The following is a 15,859-nucleotide window of genomic DNA, read 5'->3' as shown; positions in this document are numbered from 1 at the left end:
CTGCCAAACCATCACAGATGGTTTCCTCTGTGTCTGTGGTATCAGCAAGACTGACTGGAACATCTTTGTTCTGAAAGGTTTGACATGCAGCGCTGCATGTCAACATATCGAACACAGGTTTTGGAAAACCCAGTAACAGGGCAGCCTTAAACCACCTAAGCAAACAAATGCCTTACTGTCTCTGAAAGCCTGATTTTTCCTTGACTAATATGGATAAGGAGGTTTCATGCCAATAAATAGCTGAACAATACACACAAAAGCCTTTGCTGTCAAAAACCCAGTATGAGTTATTTAAGAGTTCTGTGCAAATGCTACCTTGGATAAAGGCCCAGGGAACTTGAAAGAGACCTTAAAAACCCCACCCCTCAGTCTGACAGTGTTTACTGAGTCAGATTTTTCAAAGAGTTGACTGGGAGTTTAAGTGAAACAATGGTTGCCATTTATTAAAAAAACCTAACTCTGTTGGAATTAAGATAGAGTATTGTATTAAGTATTCTGCTCTGATGTGGGTTGTGAGCGTAGAGAAATCCTTCTCATGAACTGCTTTTATCTTTTAGATCACATGGATGAAAGTGTGCATCTTAGCTGGCTATCAGCAGCCCTCCTGATTGCCTGGAAATTGTGGTTTCAGAGCAGATGGCCCCAGAGATGAACATGTGCTGCATTTACTACTTCGACTGAATATTTGGTGTCAAGGTATTTCATTTGTTAAGGGCACTTTAAATTTAGCAAGCTGGATCGATCACTCCCTGTATTGAGTAATGTATCCTGGATGAAAATCCTGGTGTGTTTTAAATTTAACAGAAAGAAGTTTGACTCATTTTACTGCTACTGAGCAAAAGGTTTATAACACTTTATCTCACTGGAGAAAAAGAAATAAAAACTGAAATCTCTCTTTTCAGACACACTATCTATCTGTGATGCCCTGAGGGTTAAAAACGAAGATGTTTGTTCAGTGCAGGCCCATGCAAGGCTCCTCCAAGCCTGCTTTTGCTGTAGTCACATAGTCAGAGGAACACTCAGAGGAACACGAGTGAAGAAGTTCACTACACCATTCATTCAGAAGCTGGGAAGGGAAATTCCTGCTGACTCATGCTTAGAAGTATTTTCCTTGCTCCACCTCCTTCTCTTCGGCTCCTCCTCTCCCTTCCTGCTGCTTGCCTACGATATTTAAACAGCTGTCCTGGAGCAGAGAGAGGATTCAGGGTTTGCAGTTTGGTTGGCTCTGAGTGTGCAGACCCTCCCATACAGATCCCACTGCTCACCAGACCTGCTGCTGAAGGTAAGAGGGCTCTGAGCAAGCACAGAGGGGTCTGTCTGGTGTACTGCTCCTTTGGGTTCTGACTGTCACAGGGCTGGTTTTAGAAAGTTATTGCATACCGTAAAGTTGAATTTGTTCCACGTACTTTCATTGTGTTTGGGTGGTAACTGGTCTGACATGTAAGAGTAATAATACAAGGGGGGAGCTAACTTCTGAAACTTGTGGGGAACTATAAAATGTAAAAGCTATTGAGATATTTGCTTTTTTTAAAAAGTACTAATTAGTTAAATATTAAACTGGTGAAACAAATGGGTAGTTGAAGAAGCAAAGTTGAAGAAAACTATGATTGCATTTGTGCTGGTATTGTTCTTATTTAAAACTGAATGTGGGGACAGCTCTTTCAGTCTCTCCAGTATTTATATACTGACTGCATTGCTCTCTTGAACTCTCCCCATGTGCTGTTCAGGCCACACTTGGTGGTCCTTACTCGAGCAAAAGTCTCGTGGCTCTTACAGGGCGAGCTCCTTGGCTATGGCTGATGTAACCTGGCTCTTCATTTCTCCAAAGATCAGTGCCCTTGTGGAGCTAAATGTATCTTTGCTTCTGCTGACTTAAAACCTGTTTGTCATGCAGCCTGGGACTGCTGGGGGCCACACTGACCCGCTGGAGAGTTGTAGTCCCTGCAGACATCAGGCTGTGTCAGGGAGGTATGCAGAGTTGGCTCAGAGGGAGCTGAGTGCTTTTCCAAGCCAGAATGATTATGTAACGTCACACAAGACACTGAAACGCTTTGGAAGCAGCGAGAAGACAGATTGTGAAACTTGCAGCATTCTCCCAAATGAAGGGAAAGGAAAGGAACATCCATTTCAAGTTGGAAGCCCAAATCAGGAGTCAAAACCAGTGTCACTAAGCTGGCTAAGAGTGAGTGCCCAGCAGCCAACACTGTATAAAAAAAGGGTGAGGAGAATAGTTTTGAGTTTCTTGCTGTCCCAGGCTTTTTCTTGGTGTTAACTAGTTCTGTAGAGATTTTAAATGAACTTCAATGTCCTGTATGCTTTCCAATAGTATCTGCAAGAACAGGCTTTCCTCTGCTACACTGCATTAGCTGTACAGGTTATTGAGGTATAGGAGTCTCAGGCTGAAAAAAATAGTAATTAAAATAATCCGCCTTAACTTCTAATGGCAAGGAAAGTGGATGTTTGGCCTGAAACTGAAATGTCTGAGGTGATCTGAGCTCAGTTTTACCCCAAAATGAAACGTTTAGCCTACAGGAGGAGAATCGCTATAAACAGGTTCAGCATCTGGTTCACTTTGGACTGAAAAAGAATTATTAACTATGAATTGTAGAGAAGGCAGCTATAGGATGTGGAAGGGCCTTCTCCCATATGTAGAGAGATGCTAGGATAAACAAAGCCTCTCTGGTTAATCTCGTGTTGATAGAATTGACCAGTGACAAAACTTCAGGAAGCAAAGTGCATGGCACCAAAGTGTCCCAAGGGGCTTTGTGAACCAAGGTACTGAATAAATCCATGGCTAAAAATGGTCACGTATGTGCACAGATCCAGTAATGTCATTAGCCTAACAATTGTGTTCCTGCAGCCATTAAAATGGGGGTTATCCCAGAAAATGCTCCTGTGTGGTGTGTCAGAAGGTACAGAGTGGAGGAGGGTGAGCCAGGAGGGTGTTATCAGTGAGCTGGCAGCTGCTGCCTCTGGGCTTTATCAAGGTGGGGAAGGGTGGCACAGAGCAACAGCCAGGAGCCAAGCTAACCCTCCTCTGAGTAAACAGGACTTCTACTGTCTTGTGCCTTTTCTGTCCCCTTCAGTCCCCCCCAAAAATGCTGGCCTAGAATAACGTGACTTTGCAGCTCAGCCTTACAGATGGGATGCAGGCCCACGTTTGTGTGCTGGCTCTGCTGCTCCCCTGCAGCTCTTGCCACTGCTGGCTTGGGTTGGGTCAGCAGTCCCTGCTTCCAGTAAAAATCCCAGGGGTGTTGCTGGGGTACCACTGTCTCCAGAGTGCATAGAGTTCTTCTGTGCATGCTGCTGCAGAGAGCTGTGCAGCAGGAACCTGGGAGATCCCTTCCAAGGGTCTTGCTTTCCTCTTCCAGACTCGCAGTGGTTTCACTGAAATAACATGCACTCTGTGGTAGGAAAAATTAATGAGACCTTTTCTTCTCGTGTAATGCAGTCGTGGAGAGGGGTTTGTTTATTTGTTCCCATGGAGAAGAAACCTCTGCTAACCCTCAGCTAGATCCTGTGGTTTAGCTGCTTTGAGGGGACACCTTACTGGTCACACCAGTTCCTTTGGTGTCTCTGGCTGTGCCAGGTGCTACTGCTGAATTCTACCAACTGCAGCTCTGGAGCTCTGTGGTAAGGAATTATTTGGGGGTAAACTTACAACCTCCTGAAGGTGATGCAAGTTCTGGTTCATGTGGCAGAAACTACCCAAAAAACTGGAGAGATAGCTGGGCGGTTTGACTGTGCTCCCTCAGCTCCCAGGGCTGGGTTAAACATGCCCTAAGGGCTTGATGCCTTCTTTGATATGGACACAACACACTGACATGTGCTTTTGTAGTGAATGCAGTGACCTGAGCCTCACTTTAACTGGGAACATGAGCTTCCTTGAGATCCAGCTCTCTTCAAAGCTAGGTGCCTGAAATGACTTAAATTAGAAAGCACAACTATTATGCCTTTTAAATGGTTCGTGTCAGGCACAATGCTTAGTTAAGTGATAACAGGCAATCAGTAAATGTCACTAAACTGAGATCAAAAACCTTGGACAAAGCTGCTAGTTGTGAATTCAGCTGGTAAGCCTAATGTGTTGCTCTACTTGGATGAAGCCAGTGCTCCTGGGTGCTGTGGAGCCCAGCCATGGCTGTGGTTGGTGACCAGGAGAACTGTCACATCTTGCAGGCAAATTCACTTAGAACGCTCTTTCTGAAGCCTGGAATTGTGCAAGTTATCAACTCACCCGTGGCTTCCTGGCAGCTCCTTCAGTCACCAGGGTCTGAGTGCTCTGCTGTGAGGTAAATGCCAGGCTCAAAGCGGGCCATTACACCCCTAGGAAGACATTTGCTGCAGTGCCTGTCAGAGGCAGTGATGTGCCAGCCCTCCTGGAAGCATGCACTGTGCTTGCCAAAGATCCTCCTGCACTTGAGAAGGGCATAAAGAGCGTGCCCTCCCAAATGAAGTCGTGCCGTTCGCTGGAGTTTTACTTGGCTTTCCAAAATTGAAAATAAGAGAGTGTTTTCTGTAGAATAACTTAAAAGCTTATGCTGAATTTCAGAAATCTCATGTTTATTGTAGTAAAAATAACTTCTCTAGATTAGTGACAGTGGAGTTGAATTCCCAGGAAAACTAAAGAAACCATTAATTGACATGGTGGGATTTCTGTAGGAACGGCAAAAACATCTGCAAAATGATTAGATTGGTTTTGTAGATTCTACTCCAGTGATACCTTAGTTTCCAAGATAACTATGATGCATATTTTGTTTGAAGACTTGTTGTTATTTACTTGTTCAGACATACAACTCTCTATTTTCTGGAAAATTCAGAAAAAAAGGTTCCAGAGCTAAACTAGCACTTCTCAAAAAACCCTGTAGGAATGGAATGGTACATACTTGAAAATGCAGCCAGGAGATTTCCAGCCACTGGGCAGAAGTCTTGAGTAAGGTTTTTTTTTAACTTATCAGTGAATGCACAGGTTGCTTTAAAAGGTCCAAAGCATTTGTGATAATTATGACAATTTTCCTCACAGTATGTGAAGTTTTCATTAACAAGCTGCAACACTTCATTTAATGCAGTCAGAGGGTTACCAAAATTGCCAGCTGTTCTGAAGGGACTGGAATTTGTGTCTGGAAGAGAAAGATAACTGTTCTCTCCCTCTTTTGTGTTGTATAATAATTTTGTGTTGTATAATGCGTTTGTAGGCTGTAAAAAGTCTTGTTGTTGGTTGTTTTTTTTCTTGTTGTCAAAAAATGCAAGTAATTCAAAACTTCTTTATTTCAGCAGGTAGGCTCCAGGACAGCAATGCTTCCAGACAGGAAGATCTATCCCTTACTGAGCAGACCCTCCCAGAAGAGTGGGCTCAAGCCCCTGCCCGTTGTGATCATAGGTGAGCTTTCTCCTGCCAGCACCACTGTGTTCTCTTAGGCTGTTGGTGCTTTGGACTTGCAACTTTTGTTCCACATGTTCTCACTCAAAGCAGAAATACCTGCCCAGTTTCTGCATCTTCTCCCTGGCAGCCAAACTTCCTATAGAGAGAGATCACTGAGAGCTGTGGGAGGTGGGGACCCAGGTATTGGACAAACTAAACCACATTTTTAATGGTAAAATTGGTAGCCTTTTGGACATCAGTTCACCTGGGCCTGTTTTTTCTCAGTTGAATACTTAGAAAAATTTGAAACCTTTTCACTACAGATAGTTAATCCATTTGCTGTGATTATCTGGAGTGTTTGAATTGGAACTGGGTTTGTGTGATCTTTTTTGACCATTATGGCTGTTTAGAAATTGCTCCAAATTCTGTTAAAGTTTCCTGAAATCTTTCACAGGTTTCTTTTGAAAGAAGTGTCAGCTACACTGAATTTGCTCAGATTTAATAGACTAATAAAAAGCTGTATGCTTTCTACCAGTTAAAAAAAAGAACAGGTTATGTGTTGTCTCCCTTGCAAGAGGGAGTTTTGTCGTGTGAGGTGATTCTTGGAGCGAAGCACAAGTAGTGAAGTCACACCTTCCTCTCTGACTAATCATGAGCTGTGCTAAGGGCAGGTGTTGGACCCTGTTCATCTGAGCATGTGTTTAAATGCCTTGTAGAGCTGGGTTTGTTCCTTATCTGGCATCTAATCAAGTCAGTGCCCCACATAAATGAGCTCTAATCCTGGCTAACAGTGAGTGTGACAAGGGTACTTCTACCAGCAGGTTTTTATCTGAGTGGGACTTTGCACTGCCCACAAGTTGTACAAGTCTTTGGGTGGGAGGGAGGGTGTTTTGGGACATCCCCAGTGTGCCTGCACAGGTATGCAGAGCAGAGATGTCACTAAAGCCTCAGGAGCAGCTTTGTGAAGATGTGCACTTTGAGGAAGCTGTTGGACTGAAGGAGCTCAGCTGTTTCCCTGCAGCTGGACACTGCACTGAGGTTCCAGCTGCTTCCCAGACCCTGCTCCAGGAAGGCTGTGTGCTCCCTCAGCTGTGCTGGCAGCCTCACAACAGCAGCTTGAGCCCCAGAGACAGCTATTCTTGTGGCCATATCACACTGAGATGTGGTTCAGAGTAAATTCTCTTCTGTAGTTGCAGAGTGTTGTGCACTCAGGTGGTTAAGTTTGGCTTAGATGTCTCCTTGTACTTCCTAAAGCAAAGCAGTAGCCTGGAATTTGTTATATTTTACTATGGCTGCAGTTTAGTTTGTTTTCAGTTTCTGTTGCTGTGGGGTTTGGATAATTGTTCTCCAAGTGGACTGTTCCAAACACTGACCTGCAGCTGGTCCTTGCTCAGCACAGCAGACTTTGTCCCCCTCTGTGACACACACTGCCCTTCACACAGCTCACTGCTGGCTTTCCAGAGATCCTCCAGGAGCAACCTTTGCTCCAGTCACTCCTGAGGCACAGGCACTCTCCTCAGGCTGCTGTGCCAGCCCAGCTCCCCTGCCCTCATCACTGCCTGATGTCACTGCTTTAGTCACACAGCAGTGAGCAGCAGAGCCTGGGCAGCCAGACAGCTGACACCTCCTTATCCAGACACTGGGAAATATTAAACATGCTGGAGAACAGCCATGTGTAAACTCTGCACAGCCTGCTCTCCCTGGGCTTTGGAGTCTCAGATATCCAGTTTTTCCCCTGGCTGTGGGGTGGGCAGCAGGAGGAGTTCAGTCACCCAGCAGCCTGTTCAAAGTGCTGCATTCTGAGGGCTTGTCTTGCCATGGAAGAGATTTTTTTTTCCTTAACACACTGCTTGCAGTACCATGGTAGAGCTGCTTCCCATTTGAAAATATCCTCAACACCCATTAGTCAAAGCTGCTATTGCCAAATATCCCTTGATAAATGGAATTTCTTACTGAGCAGAGCTGGTTCCCCTTCAATAGTCACTCTTTTCAGGATTCTGTCTGCTGTGCACAGTGACCTCCTCTGCACTGGTGTGAATTCTGCATCCAGGAGAGCTGAGCCCTGGTCATAGAATGACAGAATATGCTGAGTTGGAAGGGACCCATCAGGACCATCCTGTCCAACTCCTGGCCCTGCCCAGGACACCCCAACAATCCCACCCTGTGCCTGAGAGTGTTGTCCAAACCCTCCTGGAGCTCTGGCAGCCTTGGGGCTGTGCCCACTGCCCTGGGGAGCCTGTTCAGTGCCAACCACCCTCTGGGTGAAAAACCTTCTCCTGAGATCCCACCTGAGCCTGCCCTGACTCAGCTTCATGCTGTTAATGGATGTGTGTGACCAGTTCCCAAACCTTTCTGCTTACAGAAGTAATGCTGTTCTTCACTGTGCTAGAAATTCAGGCTCAGGTTAAGTCAACCTCTGACTTTTTTAACCCAAGGGCTTTTCAGCAAGTTCTGAGGACCTTGCAATGCAAGTAGAAGAAACTGAGAAGGAGAAAGGGACACGTGAGAGTAAAATGACTTCCCCAACTCCATCCAATAGATCAGTGGTCAACCTGGAAGAGAAAATCCCCTGTATCCACAGTATCATATCTTTTGAATTGGTCTGGCTATTAAAAACACTTTTCAAAGGACAGCTCTATCTGCAGGAGTATAAATTCTTCTCCATTGTCTTTTCAGGGAATGGACCTTCAGGAATCTGCCTCTCATATTTGCTGTCAGGTTACACCCCTTACTTCAAAAGAGAGTCTCTTCATCCTCATCCTATTCTTCAGAGGAAACTGGAAGAGGCACCAGGAGTCTCCATTTTGGACCAGGTTTGTGTAAAGATAAGCAATATAATATCACAGTAAAGCATCCTTAGGGGTATATTATGAGTGATAACCTTGTCTGAATTTTCAAAATACACAAGCAGAATAAGCCTTGAGCAAACTTTGCTGTGTAATCCAGATCTCCCTTGTATGAAATGCCAGCATTCCTGCTAAGGTCTTTGAGGTACTACTTGGGAAAGAAAGATCTGTGTGCCAGAAAATGAGCTGATTAGAGATACTGGAGTAAGAAGCAGTCTGCTGCCTGGCAGTTCACACACTGAGCACCTGCTGCTCCTCTCTTTAGGACCTGGACTATCTGTCTGAAGGCCTGGAGGGACGATCCGACAGCCCCGTGGCTCTGCTCTTCGATGCTCTGCAGCACCCGGACACAGACTTTGGTGGCACAGCAGAGTCCGTCCTCACCTGGTGGCACGAGCCCAGCAGAGCCATTCCCCACCTGGTTCTTGGCAGAAACGCTCCTGGAGGTGCCTGGCATGTGAGTGAACTGGAGCTGCTGGGGTCTGCAGGTTGGGGAAGAGCCAAATTGTTCACTGGAGAGGGAAAAGCTCTGCTAAAACACCAGCCAGCCACGTCTGGGTTTATGGATGTAGACAAAGGTTAAAAGGAAAAGAAGCATGAGAGGCCTTTCTCCTCTCTTGTACTTTTTGGAGGATGTGGATGCTTTCATCCATGACAGCAGATCAGAGGAGATTACATGATGTGTGCTGTACTGAAACATGAAAAAAATTGCCTTTCACTTTTGATGTAAAAATAAAGTAATTTTGCTCTGCTTCTTGTTCCAGTCTATAGAGGGTTCTATGGTTACCCTGAGCAGAGGGGAATGGATGGGACTCCCAGATCTCCCTTTCAAAGAATGGCTAAAGCAAAAGAGAAGGTGAGATATCCATGGCATGATCATTTACAGACTTCTGGAGGTTATTGGCAAACCTGGAGTGGACTTCTTGAATGTAGCTCCCCATCTTTTATGGATGATTTTAGTGAGAGAAGGGACACCCTCCCACACCCCAGAAAAGGTCCATTCTACATTCAGTGATTCAGACAAAGTGCCTCTTGGAAAGTGGCCTTCCCAACAGCCCCTGGGGAGATGGATCAGTGACCATGAATTCTGGGTAAAGCTTGGGGAAAAAAGGCATGGTCACCTGGCTTCTGTGTCTGCTGCTGCTGTCCCTAATGACAAATAGAATCAGTTCAGCTGCTCTCTAGTCTGTCAGGTGCTTCTGCTCTTGACATGTATAATAATTTTAAAAAGTCTAGGAGTTAAAAATGGAATGGAAGCAAAGTGTGAAAGGAAGGCATAAATGAACAACCATGTTCTTAGGGGTGGGATGAATGCTAGAGAAAGCTGCCTCTATCCAACAGCTTTTGGACTTGAGTGCTAGGTCTGTAAATCAGGAAGAACTTTGCTGAAGTCAGGGAATAGATAAGTCTCTGGTAGTGCCAGGGTAGATGACTCTAGGATATGTTCAGTGGAGGAGGGGAAAAAATTCCAGTCTCTTACTTAACTGCAACTTGACCTTTGTTTGTACTATATTCCAGAGGCCTCAGAAACAATAGAGCCACAGCAGAAGACATTGCTCAATATTACCAACACTATGTGATGAAGAAAGGGCTGCAGAAGAATTTCAGATGTGGCACTGTTGTGACCTCTGTGAGGAAAGTGAGTGCAGAGAGCATCTCCAACCACGCCCAGAAAGATCTGCAGGAGAGCAGTGGCTCGCTCTGGAACTCCAGTGAACAAAGTACAGAGGTCTTTCAGGTGGATGGATTTTTCAAAACTGTGGAAGGTGATAAAGAGCCCTTCTCCATCTATGCAGAGAACGTGGTCTTAGCTACAGGAACGTACGATAGTCCCACCTGGCTCGGGGTCAAGGGAGAGAACCTTTCCTATGTCCATCACCAGCTGTCTGCCCTGGAGAAAGCAGTGAAGAACAACAGCATTGGCATCATGTCAGACCCAGTCTTGATTGTAGGTGCTGGTCTGACAGCTGCTGATGCAATTCTCTTTGCTCACCATTGCAATATTCCAGTAATACACGTTTTTAGGAGACGAGTCAGCGATCCAGGTCTTATCTTTAACCAGCTCCCCAAAATGATGTATCCTGAGTACCACAAAGTCCATCAGATGATGAAAGAACAGACAGCTGCTTGTGCTGGGCCTTATGAATGTTACATCAGCCTTCCTGAACATCACGTGCTGTCCTTTGGCAAGGACAAGAAGTGCATCATTCAAGACAAAAATGGCTGTCAGAAAGCTTACAAGATTTCCATGGCTCTCGTTCTGACTGGCTCAAACCCCAACCTCTCCTTTCTGCCAAACAATGGCATGGACTTGGCAATGGACAGCGAGCAGCCCGTGAGTCCAAAGAGGAATCCCATAGATGTGGATCCCTTCACCTATGAGTGCACTCAGGAGAAGGGGCTCTACGCTCTGGGGCCGCTGGCAGGAGATAACTTCGTGCGCTTTGTGCAGGGAGGGGCTCTGGCTGCTGCCAGCTCTCTGGCAAAGAGAGCAAACAAAAACCCCCCCTAACAAAGCCCTCCAGCCCTGTACTCTGCACTGGGTGGGTTAGTGCTCTTACAGAGAGGCAGGTCATCTGATTTGTACACCCTCAGATCTAAAGCCCATTCCTGGCATTCTCCAAGGTTATACAGAGAGTTTGTAAGTTCTTGCTGAGTTATTTGAGAAGATTAAGTCACCAAATACAGAGTGGGTTTCACACACAGCAGAATCTTCAATTCCTGGGACTTCAGCTCCTTTTCTGCATAGCTGTGCATGGTTACTGGGACTGAATCCTGTGCCTGGAAAAGCAGGGGGCAAGACAGGGGTTGCCTTTCTACCTAAAACCCTCCAGGTGACTGAAAATTGAATTGAGGAACAATCAATGTTAATTATTTTCAGACAGCAGGTTCACAACCCTGTGTCTGTTGCTGTCTTACAGTGTTTTTTTCATGAAACAAAGTAAGCTGACCTGGTTTTATTTGCTCCTGTGGTTTGGCTCTATGTTCTTATTAGGCCAGAAATGACTGACAGGTGCTGCAGGTACCTCTCTGTCACATGAAGTGGTACTTTGCAAATAAAAACTGACATACAAACATTTGAAGCTGTATTGTCTTACTGACACCACCAACAAGTAATAGTAATATTTTTTTTTTTTTTTAAATCAAGAGATCCCTGTGATGGGTTTTTCTCCTTCCTGAGAAGGAATGGTAATGATTTACAAACACTTGATTTGCCATCTTGCAGCTTTCTACTTTCTGAATGCTAAAAATGCAACAGCCAGATTCTTGGCAGCTGCTGTAGAGATGAGCAGAACTAAAGGGGAGCTGCTGGTCTGTCTTGGAACTGCCCAGGTGCTGTATGGGGCTTCTGCTGCACAGAGTATTTTGGAAAGGTGCAATATGTTATATGTTGGGTGGATTTCTAATGTATCATGATTTTTTTAAAAAACAAGATTATTTTTATAAGGGGGGGAAATGGCACAGTCACTTTTTGATAGCTTTATGCTATAGATATCTCTACTTTTTTATACTGTTTTTCCAAAAAAATGTTATTGGCAGAATATTTTGTTACAATCTCTCAATGTTCTGAATGAGCTGGGCTGGAATTGATGCCTTGTGTTGCAGTTCTCAAAAGACCTAGAGGGCCTCTTATACCTCACACAGAAAAATTGCAATCACAGCTCATCTGATCTGATGCAAAGACAGACTCTGCTCCCTGTGCTGCACTGAAACTCGCTGGTGTGACCTGGTGGACAGCTGAGTGTGTGGAGACAGTGGCTGTTGGTTTGTAAATGAATTGGCCTCGAGTTGAGATGTGAGAGGAGCTTGTTGCTGTTGCTGTATCACACTTGAATATTTTTTCCCACTGACTATTCTTGTATGAAACTTCTCAATAAAGTGATTTCAGGCTTAGCCTGTGTTTGTTTTAATTCTAAATCTCCGACCCAGAGAAGACCTAATGAGCTGTTCATCACCTTCCTGGTGAGTACCAGGGTGTGGTTTGTGCCTCCTCAATCCTGCATCTTTCTGTTCCCTGGGAGCACCCTCTGGGTTTGCTCTCTGTGTCTCTCCAGGAGGGTGGAGAACCCTTGCAGAGTGCTTGGGCAGTGTCTTCTCTTGGGAGGCCAGGACACAACACCAACCAAGCTGCTGGCCAAGCTTTGTTCTTGCTGGTTGGGGAAAGCTCTGACTGCCTCCAGGGTGGAGATTGCACTGTCAACATTTGATTGCCCCATTCAACATTTTACCACCTTTCTTGCTAAGAATAGAGGGTATTTTCTTAACTAGTTGAAGTGTTCCAATTGTAACTTGTGCCTCTTGGTTTGGTGTTTTTGTTTGGGGTTTTTTTGTTGTTTGTTTTAAGTTGGGGGGTTTTTTTGTTCGGCTTGGTTTTTGTTTTTTGGAGGTTTTGGGTTGGGTTTTTTTTGGAGGGAATGAGTTTGCTGGTCTGCCATCACTCACTGCCAGAGGGCTGGCAAAGCCCCCAGGGGTCTCTGGCAGCAGTGCTCTATATGAGCTGGTACTTTTCCTGACTGTTGTCCTGGCAATGTGGGTGTTCCTGAATAGGAATGATGTGGTTCTGTGTCTTCTGCAGCAAACCTTTGCTAGAAAAAGTTCAGTGATCAGTGTTCACCTTTCTAAAATCCTGGGTTGGGGTGGGTCTTCTGGCCTCAAAAGCAAATGAAGTGGAGGAAAAGAACCAAAGAGCATCTTAAACACAGGGGGCATTGGAGTGCACTGGAAATAAGGGCATGGGATTGGTGTTAAGTGAAATGCTGCCATTCCCCTCACTGAGATCAAAGCCTCGGTGTTCCTGCTGACCATTCTGTATCCCATATTATGTTATGGTGAATGAATTTGCCTGCACGGGACAGCTCCTAACTAGGTCAAAGCCTGGGTCTCTGGCAGGGGAGCTTGGGTGTCTGTGCTTTAAATAGCCACCTTTCCTGCCCAAGGGGGCTGAGCTAATGGCCTGCCCTGTGTAGGACAGGAAAGGGAAATGGTTTTTCACAATTGATGCTTAGAAAATATCCTGCATTCTGCCCCGGAGGGATGTCAAAGCAGAGGATCTCAATAGCAGAAGTGGTGGTTTAGTCATCAACAGCAGGTCCTCAGGGCAAGGCTGTGCACTGCTAATCCAAGTTGTCATTCCATTATTTGTATCCAGGAAGGCAACTCTAAATTATTGTTCCAAAACAATCAGCTGTGAGAATCAACAGATACCGGCTTTGTTGTGTGTGGAATTCACCCGAGCATTGTAACCTTGGCCTGGCATGTGACAGGACCAGGAATAAAAGTGGCTCCTCCTGGGCCCTCTGCACGAGCACTCTGCCTGCACTGGTGATGCAGCTGCATCAGGTGACACTGAATGCTGTCACCCCCCTCTCCACTGCTGCTGGCCAGGCCAGCTGGAGGTGACCCTGGGAGTCATCTGCACGTTTAACACAGGAGACCACTCTGCCTCATTCCTGCCCCTGCAATCTGCTGTCCTCTCCCTGCTGCCCAGGGGAGCCACAGTGACCAAAGCAGGTCAGGGAAGCCACAAGCTCAGCTCAGCTGGGGTAGAGCAGGTTGCTTTTTTCATACAGACCTCTGGCTGCATCCAAGAGATCCATCACTCCACAGCAAGAGCTTCGTTTCAGGTACCCCCTGTATGTTCAATGCTCCTCAGCCTGTTTTGGTCCCTGGTTGAGTGTCCTCGCAGAACGAGCTCCTGAGACCTGCTGGTACTTGCCAGGAACAAGGGGAAATTATGTCCCCAGGACCAAAGCAAAGGTTTGAAGTTTACCAACAAGACAAAAAAGAATTGTGGTTTTCTGATTTTACTGTGCTTGTGAGTCCTCGCAGTCAGGGCTGATGTGTTTTGAACTCGCCTGCAGGTGTGGCACAACTGACTGGACAAGTCTGGACTCAGGTACCTTTTATTATGCAATTAATGTACAAACTTACTGCTTCTGCTTTCTGCTTTGGTGAAGATCTTATGAGATGTCAGAGCATGTTCATTGTGAGCTTTGGCTTCTTAAGTGAAGGGGAGGGCAGCTTCTTTTTAAAAGGAGCCATCTTTTATGTGTCACCTGAATTGAAATGGTTTCAGTAAAATAATCTTGGGAACCCCGCTGGTTGTTCAACATTCACTTTTTTGGCTGCACTTCTGTCTTTGAGAGCAGGACTAAACCCAACCACATCTATCCAGACCACTCTATTTAAGAGGTCTGTAGAGCATTATGATGTATTGAAAGTCTGATGATTGCTCAAGTCTCAGCTTTATAAGGGCCCCTAGGGAGCTGTCAGGCTGTTGCAGAGTGGGGTGGCTTAAGTTAACCTGCTTTAGTTGTGAAATGCAGATGTTTGTGGGCAGGCCAGCAGCCAGCACGTCAGTGCTGATGACAGCTCTGCAGATCGGGCTGAGCTGCTCGGAGCTGGGGGAGTGCAGGGGGTGGGGGGCTCTTCTAGCACAAGGGGTTTCTGATGGAACCAAGCCTGGCAGCTCCAGGGGAAACATATCTGACTTCCAGGGCTCTGAAGGTTGAAAAGGTCCTGGCTAGAGAGTGGCTACGTGGGGAGGAAGAAAAGGGAGGGTGAATTTTGTTGCTATTCTTGGCTGGCTCCTGCCTTCTGCCAGAGCCTGGAAAGCTGCCTGGACCTGCTGTCCAGGAAGAGTTTCCTTTGCCATTCGTGGGGACAAGCCCTGAGGGACAGAGCGAAACCTGGATCCTCTGCTGTGCAGCTCCCAGCCAGAGACTCTGCTCTGGCACGAGAAGGAAAATAACTCCCAGCTTTTGGCTGGAGGAATGTGCCCTTCTGCTCCCTATGGGCACCTGTGTTACACAGCCTGGCTCAGAGGTGGAGCTACAAACACCGATTTACAGCAGCAGAGCAGGCAGCTCTCAGGAACTTTTTGTGAAGGAAGCAGAATGGATTTTGTTTTCCAGGCCAATTTTTTCGGGTTGCAATTATTTCTTGGAAGTGCTGTCAATAGTTCTCTGCAGCAAGCTGGGAACAAAGGAGGGGAATCCCAAGCCAGGCAGTGTGGCCCTGCTCCATAACCAGCATCACTGCCAGCAGGGAAACCTGGTCTGGAAGTTGAGAGCACCCTTTATTCAAGAGATTTACCCCACAGAGGAATTTTCCACATCTCTGTCTCACCAAAAGCAAAGAGGCTGGGAAATGACTGCAGGAGCCACCTTTATGAACTGGGACACCACTGCAAAGGGCTGCAGTGCCCGTGGGCAAGCTGGGGGTTTGATTGCAGCCCAGCAATCTCCAGGGGCAGGCAGAGCCCCTCTGGCTGCAGTGTTACCCCGGGGCCAGGTCAGAGGGCTCTGCTCAGTGAAATGGCAGCTGATAAACTGGGAATGCAGAGCCAGCTCAGCAGGGGTTGTGAGCGTGTACAGTTACTGCTGATGACAAAGTGCTGATTTAGGGATATTATATTGGGTGAGCTTCCAAATCTGAGTTGCACTTTTATATCCCACTGAATCCTCCTGCCAAGGAGGCAAACTTTAACCAGAGGACAAGCAAAGGGCAGGATGGAACCGTTCCTTTAATGGTAAATCAATAGAAAATCAGGAGAGCTGTACATTTTTATGAGATCACAGACACAGTTTTAGGCCTAAAACATTCATTCTTTTTGAGAGCCAGCCCAGTGGAGCAAACCTCATTTGCAACTTGG

The 15,859-nt window shown here is 46.2% G+C and overlaps 1 protein-coding gene across 5 annotated transcripts; it reads left to right on the top strand.

Annotated features, from left to right (window-relative positions):
* Positions 1–590: 590 nt before the first annotated feature.
* Positions 591–12,099, top strand: OSGIN1 (oxidative stress induced growth inhibitor 1). 5 transcript variants are annotated; one of them, XM_050311299.1, is made up of 7 exons: positions 591–696; positions 903–1,282; positions 5,275–5,377; positions 8,036–8,172; positions 8,471–8,662; positions 8,970–9,061; positions 9,724–12,099. In XM_050311299.1, the coding sequence occupies exons 3-7, from the start codon at positions 5,293–5,295 to the stop codon at positions 10,715–10,717; spliced, it is 1,500 nt and encodes a 499-aa protein (XP_050167256.1). In that variant the 5' UTR covers positions 591–696; positions 903–1,282; positions 5,275–5,292; the 3' UTR covers positions 10,718–12,099. The 5 variants fall into 5 exon arrangements, with proteins under 5 accessions (XP_050167256.1, XP_050167255.1, XP_050167254.1 ...); XM_050311298.1 differs by having other exon boundaries at positions 5,272–5,377; XM_050311297.1 differs by lacking the exons at positions 591–696; positions 903–1,282 and adding an exon at positions 1,777–2,218.
* The last annotated feature ends 3,760 nt before the right edge of the window (positions 12,100–15,859 follow it).

The sequence above is a fragment of the Myiozetetes cayanensis genome, unplaced genomic scaffold (genome assembly GCF_022539395.1).
Source record: "Myiozetetes cayanensis isolate MyiCay16 unplaced genomic scaffold, myiCay2020 scf16, whole genome shotgun sequence".
Lineage (NCBI taxonomy): Eukaryota > Metazoa > Chordata > Aves > Passeriformes > Tyrannidae > Myiozetetes > Myiozetetes cayanensis.
Note: the sequence above shows the minus strand (reverse complement) of the source record. Positions and strands in the feature narration are given on the sequence as shown.

What these genes read in the sequence shown, in the direction of transcription:
- OSGIN1 (XM_050311297.1), top strand. Translation starts at nt 1,889, where the DNA reads ATGCAGCCTGGGACTGCTGGGGGCCACACTGACCCGCTGGAGAGTTGT. An exon ending in CAACACTGTATAAAAAAAGG is followed by an intron (nt 2,219 to 5,274) that starts GTGAGGAGAATA and finishes TTATTTCAGCAG; the next exon opens with GTAGGCTCCAGGACAGCAAT. An exon ending in CTCCTGGAGGTGCCTGGCAT is followed by an intron (nt 8,663 to 8,969) that starts GTGAGTGAACTG and finishes TTCTTGTTCCAG; the next exon opens with TCTATAGAGGGTTCTATGGT.